Here is a 13,097-nt window from a genome sequence, read left to right on the forward strand (position 1 = left end):
CCTGTGAGAGTTCCTTTCTAAGACACCCAAATAGAAGCCCCCTCTCTCTCCCTGTGTTGGGCGCATAGACATTTATAAAGACAAAACCCCTGTTGTTAATTTCTGCCTTTACTACAAGCAGTCTACCTGTACACACCTCTTTTGAGGAGCACATTTTTACAGACAGACCCGGTACAAAAAGGACTGCCACCCCTGCACTAACATTTGTCCCATGGCTCAGCACACTTGCCCCTTTCCACCAGAGCCCCCAATCAACTTCATTCACCACATCGCTATGCGTCTCCTGCAGAAACAACACTTTTGTTTTACATATTCACCCAACACACTCCTCTTTCCCGCATCTCTGGCGCCATTAATATTAAGCGAGCCTACCCAAAGAGTCTCCATAAGAAGTGGGAGAAAAGCCAGCAAAGAAAGCTCAAAAAGCTCCTGTGCCAGAAAGAAAACGTTTATCTAAACTGTGTCTGAAGGTAGACCTTTACGCACAGTTGTGACCCACTTCCTTAACCTAAACCGTTTCCTGGGTGAGAGGACACCATGCCCCTCATTTTTCATTGCATGTTGCACTGATCTTACAAACTTTCCCGGATCGCAAAAAAAAGTCTCAAGATTAACTTTTTTCCCCTTTAGTCTCCTTCAGGAACCTTGACAGTTCCGTCACCGTGTACTTTGACCCCTCTGACTGACTGGCTGTCAGCTCTGGACCCATTGAGGAGGAGTCTGACTCACCTTCCTCCTCATCTCCATCTCCCAACCTGACCACCTGTCCTTCCTCTCTAGTCAGGGCCTCCCCCCCAGCACCAGGCAACCTGACCACCTGCCCTTCCTCTCTAGTCGGGGCCTCCCCCCCAGCACCAGGCAAAGGTTCCTTGGTGCCTTTCATCACACCAGCCTCTGCCCTCCCACCTCCTTTCTTCTCCCCCTTTTTCCTCTTCCGCTTGACACCCTCCTCCACCCCTCCTAGTCGCTTACCCTTCCCCACTACACTCTCCTCATCCACTAACATGACCTGACTAGACCCAGCCTCATCTACACCACCATCTATAGCCTGACTAGACCCAGCCTAATCTACACCACCATCTATAACATGACTAGACCCAGTCTCATCTATACCACCATCTATAGCATGACTAGACCCAGCCTCACCTACACCACCATCCATAACCTGACTAGGCCCAGCCTCATCTACACCACCATCCATAACACAACTAGACCCAGCCTCATCTACACCACACTCCATAACATGACTAGACCCAGCCTCAGCTACACCACCTTCCATCACACGACTAGACCCAGCCTCATCTACACCACCATCTATAGCATGACTAGACCCAGTCTCATCTACACCACCATCTATAGCATGACTAGGCCCAGCCTTAACTACACTACCATCTGTCGCATGACTAGGCCCAGCCTCTGCTGCCTGTGTCTCATGGCCCCCTGCACGTTGACCTCGATTTCCCCCACTGGTGCTTGAACCCTCACCTTGTCTACGGCCTTTATGTGGGCACGCAAAGCTCTTATGCCCCAAATCCCCACACTCAAAACACCGTAGACTATCTGTGCTGGCAAAACCTGCGTAGAGCCCCTCCCCATGCCTCACTTTAAAGTGCACATTTAACTGTTGCTCATTGTTGTTCAGAAACATGAACACTTGCCTCCGGAATGAAACAATGTGCTTGACGGCATCTGCCTGAAAACCTGCCGACAGTACACGAAAACCACTAGCAAACTTACCAAAACGACTCAACTCCTTCCTGGTTTGATCATCCATAATAAACGGAGGCACATTTGCAACTACCACCCTGGTCGAAGGGGTAGAAAGAGGAGAAATTGGCACCAACACATCCCTTACAAATATTCAGCTTGAAATGAGCCTACCCACCAAATTTGCTCTTTTCATGAACACAACCACAGCTTTGTTCATTCTGGACGCGGAATGTATAAATTCAGCTCCTACCTGTTCGCCGACAGCGAGCAGAACCTCCTCCACCTTAATTAAAGTTAGAGAGAGCGAGCGAGAGAGAGAGAAAATATCATAACAGTAACAGTGCAATGTGTGCATTTTCATCTAGGCTTCATATGTCTGGAGAAGTGTTTGCATGACTTCTTCTGCATGGTCATAGGACAGTGTGGCTGAGGGATATGAAACACCTGCCAACTTTTTCAGAAGGTATTGGGTCCCATGTTTCTGACAAAGGCCCCACTTCTACGTTTCAGGTAACATCTTGTGGTGATGTCATTTCCAGTTTCTGTTTCTCAGGAGCAGTGACAATGACCTGGCTGCTGGCTGTCTGTCTGACCACATAGACATAAACACATAGATACAGAAACCCCCTAACTGGAACAGTGACCTTCCAGACCATGCAGGGATACTGAAAATAGTCATACACCACTAATGTAATTATTCGGCATGACCTATCTTTAGAATGAGGAGGCAATATGGGAGAACTGGTAATCATGCATATGTAGGTTACTACCTGGAATTCAACACAGTAATACAAATATTCAATATTGTTTCCATGTAAATACCAGACCCTGGCCCATGAGTCTGAGCTTTGCTTACTTGGAAGACCCCTTTGCCATCATAGACTTGCATGTCCACATTTCAATATTAAAAGGAAGTGATACACAGTACCAGTACTGACCAGCTCCTCAGAACTCCTGCAGACAGGATATCAAATCATATCAAATCAAATTGTATTTGTCACATTACATTTTACATTTTAGTCATTTAGAAGACGCTCTTATCCAGAGCGACTTACAGTTAGTGAGTGCATACATTTTCACATGCGCAAATACAACAGGTGTAGACCTTACTGTGAAATGCTTACTTACAAGCCCTTAACCAATAATGCAGTTCAAAGAATTGAGTTAAGAAAATATTTACTAAATAAACTAAAGTAAAAAATAAAGTAACACAAGAAAATTATATAACAATAACGAGGCTATATACAGGGGGTACTGGTACCGAGACAATGTGCAGGGGTACAGGTTAGTCAAGATAATTTGTACATGTAGGTAGGGGTAAAGTGAACATGCATAAATAATAAACAGCGAGTAGCAACAGTGTAAAAATAAAGGGGGTCAATGTAAACAGTCCAGGTGGCCATTTGATTAATTGTTCAGCGGTCTTATGGTTTGGGGGTAGAAGCTGTTAAGGAACCTTTTGGACCTAGACTTGGCATTCTGGTACGGCTTGCCGTGCAGTAGCAGAGAGAACAGTCAATGACTTGGATGACTGGAGTATTTGAAAATTATTTGGGCCTTCCTCTGACACCGCCTAGAATATAGGTCCTGGATGGCAGGAAGGTTGGCCCCAGTGATGTACTGGGCCGTACGCACTACCCTCTGTAATGCCTCACGGTTAGATGCCAAGCAGTTGCCATACCAGGTGGTGATGCAACCGGTCAGGATGCTCTCGATGGTGCAGCTGTAGAACCTTTTGAGGATCTGTGGACCCCTGCCAAATCTTTTCAGTCTCCTGAGGGGGAAAAGGTGTCGTCGTGCCCTCTTCACGACTGTCCTTATGTGTTTGGACCATGATAGTTTGTTGGTGATGTTGACACCAATGAACTTGAAACTCTCTACCCACTCCACTACAGCCCCGTCGATGCTAATGGGGGCCTGTTCGGCCCTCCTTTTCCTACAGTCCACGATGAGCTCCTTTGTCTTGCTCACATTGAGGGAGATGTTGTTGTCCTGGCACCACACTGCCAGGTCTCTGACCTCCTCCCTATAGGCTGTCTCATCGTTGTCTGTGATCAGGCCTACCACTGTTGTGTCGTCATCAAACTTAATGATGGTGTTGAGTCGTGCTTGGCCACGCAGTCATGGGTGAACAAGGAGTACAGGAGAGGACTAATCATTTAGGAAGGTTACCTTCGCTTTCTTGGGCACAGGGACTATGGTGGTCTGTTTGAATATGACATCATAAAACTGAGAAGGCACACTTCCCCAAAAAGTCATTCTGAAAATCTCAACGGGTCTTCCACTGATGGGGGACGGCATTTTTACTTTAACTCACACATTTAGGAGCCTAAGATCTATATTAGGCTGAAAGGAGGTTTGACCAAAGCAGGTTATATGGAAAAGTTGAAGATGATGACAATATCCATTTACTGTAAGAAAGCACTCATGCCATCAGGTGGATAAAAAATTGTTTATTAAAAAGCACAATGCAAAGATATTGTAAAAGTACAGGTCATTAGAAGAAAATGTGAATAATACCTATAATATTTTGGAAATTCATATACAAATATGTTATTGTATCATCTGAATGACAGATATAATACATTAAAGATAATACATTTTAACACATTTACAACAAAACAATAATACTCAATACACAACACAAGGCAGATAATTCCTGTAGCTGCAGATAAGATCCGTTCTCAATACACCTTATATTTTTTATAAAGCTGTAACAGTAATACACAATTAAACCATGCTTAAGTAAAATATATCTGTTGGTAAATAAAATACGAAAAAAAATCCTTAAAGTACAAGGTGTTATTGTGTGTGTGTGTGTGTGTCTGTTTGCTTGCATGCGTTGAGCGTGCATAATCCATGTTCCAGCATATCCTTCCGCTCCTCCTCTGATGGTGTGTCCCTCCATCCCTCCATCCATCCCTCCATCCCTCCATCCCTCCATCTCTCCATCCCTCCATCCCTCCATCACTCCATCCTTCCATCACTCCATCACTCCATCCTTCCATCCCTCCATCCCTCCATCACTCCATCCTTCCATCCCTCCATCCATCCCTCCATTCCTCCATCCCTCCATCACTCCATCCTTCCATCCATCCATCCCTCCATCCCTCCATCCCTCCATCCCTCCATCCCTCCATCCCTCCATCCCTCCATGACTCCATCCTTCCATCCCTCCATCCCTCCATCCCTCCATCCCTCCATCCTTCCACCCATCCATCCCTCCATCACTCCATCCTTCCATACGTCCATCCCTGCCCCCCTCAAGGTCCTGCAACATATCCCCACACAAAGTTGTTGAGGACATGCAGTCAAACAAACTCTTAAGAATCAAACAAAAATACATACTTTAAATACATACATTATACTTCAGAGAAATAGTTCCATATTAGTATCATATTAGTATCATTAGCATGTGGCTATTAGTCTTACCTGGGGCTGTGACTGGCTTCACTTGAGAATAGACCGAATCTGCCTCAGGTGGGGTTTCTGTATCTGTAAGGGGTGAGGATAAAACATCAGAATAATAGAACAGTTATATACAGAATATAATACAGCTAGTCAATAAGGGGTCAAAGAGTTGTGAGGTTATGATAGGGGGAATATGGAAGGAGAGATTTCTAGTCTTACCTTTCTTCTTCTTGGCTTTGGACTTCTGTTTAAGGTCAACCTCAGCATAGGTCACATCAACATGTCCAGTTGCTGCTGAAAATGGAAATATCCAGTCAACAAATTAAGGAATTAGCTTATTGCATATTCTGCATCTTCATTGAAATTCCAAAATTGTACATTTAGATTTCACTGACTGCCGACCGGTAGAATGGGTCTTACCTGTGGCCTTCCCTGTCTTGACCTCAGAAAAGACTGGATTTTCTTTTGGATCAGCTGGCTTTTCTAAGGAGGAGGAAGAGGAGGAAGAGGAGGAGGAGGAGGAGGAGAGAATTTGTAAGTTTGTATCAAATCTGATGAGTAAAAAACACTGCTACATTTTGTATTAATTTATGTGACAGTTAAGAATTACTTTTCTTTTTCTTGTCCAACTTTTTGAGTTGTATCTGGGCGTACATCACATCACTTGTTCCAGCAGTAGCAGCAGCAGCATCTGAAACATACAGGTAATACACTAATATATCTACTTAGTCTTAGTATGCTAGTCATATTAAACATATGAAGAACAACTGCAACAACAACTCTATAGTGTATTCATGCTAAACTTAACATACAGTAACAGTACCATTGTCATTATTGTCTGAGGGAGTGATTGTATCATAGATGTTAGCGCCACCTGTTGGTCAAAGAAGAGAGAGAAAGATTAATTGGTTAGTTATCCCTCAGATTGCCTAGGGACATAGAGCACAGTAACATGTTGCACACAAAGTGGATGGTGAAAAGTCAGTGGATGAAGTTACAGAGAGAGGAGAGTGATAGATGATATTTTACTGTATGAAAAGGAACGTAGTTGAAAGACAGGTGTACTCACGAGAATATCCTGTTACAACAGGAACCTGTAATGAAAAATGCATATTATTATATCAGGACATTACTCTTTTGAACTTTTGTAATTAGACATTTTTCTCTTAAACAAGTTAAATGAGAATTGATATAAGTCTCACCTTTGGCGTTTTTATATCGACACAGCAGTACCAGCATAATGGCCAGTAGAACACCAGCAACAACCAGGCCCACAACCACTACTACTAGGACTGATGTAGAGGGTCCAGGAGTTATGCCTGGAGAGAGAACAGCAAATCACCATCAGACTCTGAGGTAGTTATAGAAAATAAATAAAGTAGTGGACAAAGTGAAACAATTCTGTAGATACATTATATATTTGACATCTAACTTGAGATCAGATGACCAGCTTGAGCTTGCAACTCCATACCTACAGAATGAATGGTCAGACTCAGCAGCTCTACTGATGGTGAAGGTGGCTCCTGTTGTAGTGTGTCTGCCAGTCAAGGTCACTACTTTCTTAGTGTTGTCTTTGTACCATGTATAGCTCCAGGCATTGTCAGACCCCACTGAACACGTCAGAGTTACTGTCTCTCCAGTGTACACTGGGTTTGGATTTACGTCATACCGCTCAGGAAGTGCAAATCAATCCCAGAATAACAGCAAAGGACCTTGTGAAGATGCTGGAAGAAACAGGTACAAAGTTTCTATATCCACAGTAAAACAAGTCCTATTTCGACATAACCTGAAAGGCCGCTCAGCAAGGAAGAAGCCACTGCTCCAAAACCGCCATAAAAAGCCAGACTACGGTTTGCAACTGCACATAGGGACAAAGATCATACTTTTGGAGAAATGTCCTCAGGTCTGATGAAACAAAAATAGAACTGTTTGGCCATAATGACCATTGTTATGTTTGGAGGAAAAACGGGGCTCTTGCAAGCCGAAGAACACCATCCCAACCTTGAAGCACGGGGGTGGCAGCATCATGCTGTGGGGGTGCTTTGCTGCAGGAGGGACTGGTGCACTTCACAAAATAGATGGCATCATGAGGAAGGAAAAATATGTGGATATATTGAAGCAACATCTCAAGACATCAGTCAGGAAGTTAAAGCTTGGTCGCAAATGGGTCTTCCAAAAGGACAATGACCCCAAGCATACTTCCAAAGTTGTAGCAAAATGGCTTAAGGATAACGAAGTCAAGTTTCCCACGGGGGGCCAGTATGAAAATGTATGCACTCACTAACTGTAAGTCGCTCTGGATAAGAGCGTCTGCTAAATCACTAAAATGTAAATGTAAATGTATTGGAGTGGCCATCACAAAGCCCTGACCTCAATCCTATAGAACATTTGTGGGCAGAACTGAAAAAGCGTGTGCGGGCAAGGAGGCCTGCAAACCGGACTCCGTTACACCAACTCTGTCAGGAGGAATGGGCCAAAATTCACCCAACTTATAGTGGGAAGCTTGTGGAAGGCTACCCAAAACATTTGACCCAAGTTAAAGATTTTAAAGGCAATGCTACCAAATACTAATTGAGTGTATGTAAACTTCTGACCCACTAGGAATGTGATGAAAATTGTAAGGGATCGGGGGTTGGCTGGGTCTAGGCAGAGTCTGACACTTCCCCGATCTACAGAGAGGGGGAGTCATCAGACTCGATCTGGTTCACCTGAGTTCTGAGCACACCTGTCAGCAATTAGTGTAGGATATAAGGTGTGCTCAGAAGTTCAGTCGAAGTGAGGTATTGTTCCATTGTGACTTGCTAAGCGTTTTGTTCCGAGAGAGAGAGAGAGTTTGTTGTTTTTGATTACCCGTGTATCCGACCTGTGCCTTGTTGTTTGACTCCCCGAATTGCTTAATCCTCTGCTTGTCTACCCAGTGATCTACCCCAGTGATTACCGTCCTCTGATCCTGTGTCTGTGACCTCGACTACGACTAAGCCCGCTCCCTTGGTACTTCTGCCTGTTTCTGCCTGGCCCAGTTTTGACCACAGCCCGCCCGACCACGATTAAGCTATTCCCTTGTCTGTACTCTAATAAAGCATCGCTATTCTGCGATTGGATCTTACCACTCTGTCTGAGTATTCATTACAAAAATAATAAAAGCTGAAATAAATCATTTTCTCTACTATTATTCTGACATTTCACATTCTTAAAATAAAGTGGTGATCTAAACTGATCTAAGACAGGGAATTTTTACTAGGATTAAATGTCAGGAATTGTGAAAAACTGAGTTTAAATGTATTTGGCGAAGGTGTACGTAAAGTTTCGACTTCAACTGTACATGGATCATGTCTACATGATTTACTCAATATAAATAGTGTCCATTTGTATGATAAAAAACACAAACTCACTTTTCACAGTGATAGTGACAGGATCACTGATGATTGATGATATGGATCTGGATTGGATCTCTCCCTGACACCAGTAGAGACCCTGGTCAGACTCAGCAGCTCTACTGATGGTGAAGGTGGCTCCTGTTGTAGTGTGTCTGCCAGACAAGGTCACTACTTTCTTAGTGTTGTCTTTGTACCATGTATAGCTCCAGTCACTGTCAGACCCCACTGAACATGTCAGAGTTACTGTCTCTCCAGTGTATGCAGGGTTTGGATTTACGGTCAGTGTAGTTTCAGGCAGGGCTAAGAAAACAGATAGCAGAATATCAAAACATCTGGATACATGCTTGGCCATTTTTAATTATTTAGCTGTTGCAGTTAAGTTTTGATAAAAGCTGATTTTAGGGGTATGTTCACTCTATTCAGTTTCAATTTACAGTGTATACTGTATATATGTAATTAGATGAACCCTCATTGGCTCAGATTTCTGAATGTCCAGATAGTGATTGAAGATAAATAGTGAGCTCACCAGTGACGCTGATGTGGAGAGATGAGCTGAGATATGACTTCTGGGGCCGTTTTGTCCTTGTCCCCTCACACTGGTACTGATCAGCCTGGTCAGAGAGAAAGATGGTGGTGGTTTTACTGGTGTGACTGGAAAGCCGTTCTTTATTTATTAACCAGTGGTACGTCCAGTCTGTGTAGTCTGATATGTCACACTGCAGCTTGACTGTGTCTCCGGAGTACAGTGGTTTCTGGCTAGTGACTATCTTCACTGAGGCTGTAGGCAGAGCTGAGGAAACAGTTAAATGAAGACAAATGCAATTAGTGCACCAATCAGTTAAAAGTATGATCTTACACCATACTTCATCAATTATCAAATGAAATGAGGAAGAATTAATGGAGGATTCTGAACAGCAATGGTAGGCTGACATTTTTTTAATGACAAAATAGCATCCTTAAAATGGGGCCAAATGTCAAGTGGTTATGGGCATGGAGGCACTGATGTGAATGAGAGATAAGATGACTTACCTGTCACCGTCAGTCTGACTGCATCACTCCACTTAGAATGCTTCTTCTGATAAATATGTGTACCGTGACACCAGTAGTCACCACTGTCTGACATCTTAACCTCACTGATCTCATATTCATGCTTCTTACTGAGGAAGTCTACAACATCCTTGCGCCATATGTATTTCCAGTCAGTGACTTCTCCTCTCTGTATGTTACATCTGAGAGTAACAGACTCTCCACTGAATATCTGTGAGGATTTGGGGTGTATGGTCAGATCAGCCTTTGCCTGTCCTGCTCAAAATAAAACCAGCATGATAAAATTGCTTTACAAATGTTATTTTGAGACACTCAAAACACAACATATGTCTATCCAAAAGCAGCTTTAAACATCACAAAGAAATATAATGAAGCATTAAGAGATGAAGGCTTGATCAAGTGTACAAATATCTACCATCATCATCTTCAGAGTGTCCAGAGTAGATTTGTGTATTCAGCACTACAACAAAGAAAGTCACATTGCTCCAATATTAGTTTTGAAATAAATAACAACATTCCATATTCATGTTACTGTTTACCAAATCCATCCTGTGCATTATTTTAAAGATGCAATCTGCGTTTTCTACATAGATTTCTACACTACTAAATGAATCACAGCAATTCAAGTCTTATTCCATCAAAACCCAAAATATATGTTTATTTTATGACAATTATTGTGAACAATGTAGATTAATTAATTTCCTTAGCCCCTTCCCTCAGCCGTATACCACAACAAGTGGCAGGGTGGCCATTTTAAGGTAGTTTGAATCACAGACTGCAGCTATAAATGGCAACTGACTTCCCATGTTCTGCACACAGTGAGAGTACAGAGACCAAAAACACCAAAACACCACTCATTCATCTCTTAACACAGTTTAATATAACTGTAGCGAAGGAACCCTCAACCATTTACAATAATCACAACTTGATACTACAACACATCCAACAAATATTGCATTTTTTATTCATTGTCATTGACAGCACATTTTGCATCAACTGAGTTAACACCACTCTTTAGTTCCTGAGGTATGACCTGGCTAAATGCACACCACCACACTAACCATGTCTGCATGGCATCATCTCTATAAGCTCAGGTTCTCACCGTGATGCAATATCAATGTAGTATGGTCACAGTCTTACTCCATATTTTACACCATATTTTTCTGCAATTTCCTTTTAGTGCCGTTTACTAATGTTTTCTCAATAAGGGATACAAAAAACAAAAATAAAGCTTGAAACTGTCTTCATTTCCATTAATGTCTTATTCCTTCCTACCTTAAGGGCTTAGTAAATCAGGTAATTAGTGTTCATACACACACACACTAACTCAGTACTTACCTAGTAGCAAACAGAGCAAGGTGCTCTCCATTCTGTCCCCAAAGACAAGTGACTGTCTCTAGAACTATAGTCCTTCTGACAAACCCCTCTACTTCCTATATGATGACAGTCTGCTTGGATCACACCTCTTCACAGTCACACAGAAAAACTGAGAGAGAAAGATTCAAGAGGAATGTAAAAAGTCTGAGAAAAAAGAGTAGCGGTTTATAGTCTATTCATATTATATTAGATAGATAGATAGATAGATAGATAGATAGATAGATAGATAGATAGATAGATAGATAGATAGATAGATAGATAGATAGATAGATAGATAGATAGATAGATAGATAGATAGATAGATAGATAGATAGATAGATAGATAGATAGATAGATAGATAGATGACATCATCAGATCGTAACTCGTCTTGAGGAGATTTGGTTGTTGAACACATGCCTATAGGAATATAACGGACGGAGAGTAGCATTAGAGTTAAACTGATTCAACTGCTCGTTCAACTGCACAGCACTAAAATGTAATCCTTCAGAAGTAATGAAAATGTTAGTTTGCCTTTTCTGGGGGAAGAACATTTCCATAGAAGACATTTAACAGAAATAGCTGCCACTGGGCACTTTGTCTATTTACATTTGAAATGAACAATTTGAGTCAACATTACTTGATAACAGTAATACAAGAGCATGACATAAAGAAGGAGAATATCAAGCTGGATAAGCTTCTTGTAGATACACACTGAAATAAAGTGGTCACCTTGAGCCCTGCAGCATTTCACCATCAGCATGATAGACACCAGTAGAAAGGGAGACACCACCAGTAGACCACACAGCAGCCTGGACAGCAGAGAGATGGAGACAATAGAACCTGGAGGGACAATCAAAACATATGTTTTACCATCAACACACACACACACACACACACACACACACACACACACACACACACACACACACACACACACACACTGCTCTTCTCACCTCTCACTGTCACCCAGCTCTCTGGTGATTCTCCTTCATTAGATTTACACTTATAGAAGCCTTCATCTGACTTGGATACTGCAGGGATGGTCATCCCTCCTGTGGTCTCATTCCTGATGAGTTCTCCATCTTTGTAGAAATCAACCTTGGGGTTTGGGTTTGTTTCCTGATATCTATTTGTACAGAGCAGAGTCACAGAGTCTCCCTCAGTCATGGGATAGGCAGGGCTCTCCAGGATCACAGCACCAGATGTGTAACATAATATATAAATAAAACTGTAAATCAGGAGTAATCACTCACAATATATTAACGTCTTATGAGCTTGCATTTTATATGAGATACATTCATTCAGTTTCAGAATTGAACATCATTATCATACATTGAAATGTAAAAAAGGTTAGTGAATATTGTACAATAGACGTATGTCACACCCTGACTCAGGGGACTCTTATATGTTGAGTCAGGGTGTGTATATTCTTTGTAGTGTTTTCTATGTTTTGATCTATTATGTGTAGATCTATGTTGGCCGGTGTGGTTCCCAATCAGAGGCAGCTGTAGCTCGTTGTCTCTGATTGGGGATCATACTTAGGCAGCCTATTGGCACTAGTGGGTTGTGGGATCTTGTTCCTTGTAAGGTATGTTGTGTCTGCTACCTTGGACTTCACGTTTCGTTTCGTTTATTGTTTTGTCGAGTGTTTATTGGTTTAATAAACATGTACGTATATCACGCTGCGCCTTGGTCTGTCCATCATTAAACGAACGTGACAGAAGATCCCACCAAACGAGGACCAAGCAGCGTGTTCAGGCGGAGCGGATGGCCATGTCACAGGTGGCCAATTTGTGGTCATGGGAGGAGATATTCGCGGGGAAAGGACCATGGGCTAAGGTAGATGCCCAGGCAGGAGAGGAGCAATGGCAACACGGAGGAGGCCGGTCGAGGAGGAAGCCCGAGAAGCAGCCCCAATAAAATTTTTGTGGGGGGCACACGGGGTGGTTGGCGGAGCCTAGGGTTAGAGCAGAGCCAACTCCCCATACTCACGCGAGGAAGCGTATGACTGGGCAAGCTCCGTGTTATGCAGAGCTACGTACTGTGTCGCCAGTGCGCCGGCACAGTCCTGTACGTCCTGTGCTTGCACCACGCACGTGCCCTGCAACGATGGGCATCCAGCCAGGACGGGGTGTGCCGGCTCAACGCTCCTGGTCTCCAGTACGCCTCCTTGGTCCCGCATATCCTGCGCCAGT

The 13,097-nt window shown here is 42.9% G+C and overlaps 1 protein-coding gene and 1 long non-coding RNA gene across 2 annotated transcripts; both read right to left on the minus strand.

Annotated features, from left to right (window-relative positions):
- Window positions 1-5,736: 5,736 nt before the first annotated feature.
- Window positions 5,737-9,366, minus strand: LOC123485673 (low affinity immunoglobulin gamma Fc region receptor III-like). Its single transcript, XM_045216769.1, has 7 exons — window positions 9,357-9,366; window positions 9,025-9,288; window positions 8,514-8,798; window positions 6,324-6,440; window positions 6,191-6,215; window positions 5,945-5,995; window positions 5,737-5,812 (listed from the first exon to the last, which is right to left on the minus strand). Exons 1-6 carry the CDS (start codon window positions 9,364-9,366, stop codon window positions 5,986-5,988), a joined length of 711 nt encoding a protein of 236 aa, XP_045072704.1. The 3' UTR covers window positions 5,737-5,812; window positions 5,945-5,985.
- A 48-nt stretch (window positions 9,367-9,414) lies between these two features.
- LOC123485674 lies at window positions 9,415-10,920 on the minus strand. The gene is made up of 3 exons (XR_006659100.1): window positions 10,884-10,920; window positions 9,961-10,005; window positions 9,415-9,800 (listed from the first exon to the last, which is right to left on the minus strand). It is a non-coding gene; the product is annotated as an uncharacterized LOC123485674 (long non-coding RNA).
- Between the last annotated feature and the right edge of the window lie 2,177 nt (window positions 10,921-13,097).

This window comes from Coregonus clupeaformis, unplaced genomic scaffold (assembly GCF_020615455.1).
Source record: "Coregonus clupeaformis isolate EN_2021a unplaced genomic scaffold, ASM2061545v1 scaf0793, whole genome shotgun sequence".
Classification (NCBI taxonomy): domain Eukaryota; kingdom Metazoa; phylum Chordata; class Actinopteri; order Salmoniformes; family Salmonidae; genus Coregonus; species Coregonus clupeaformis.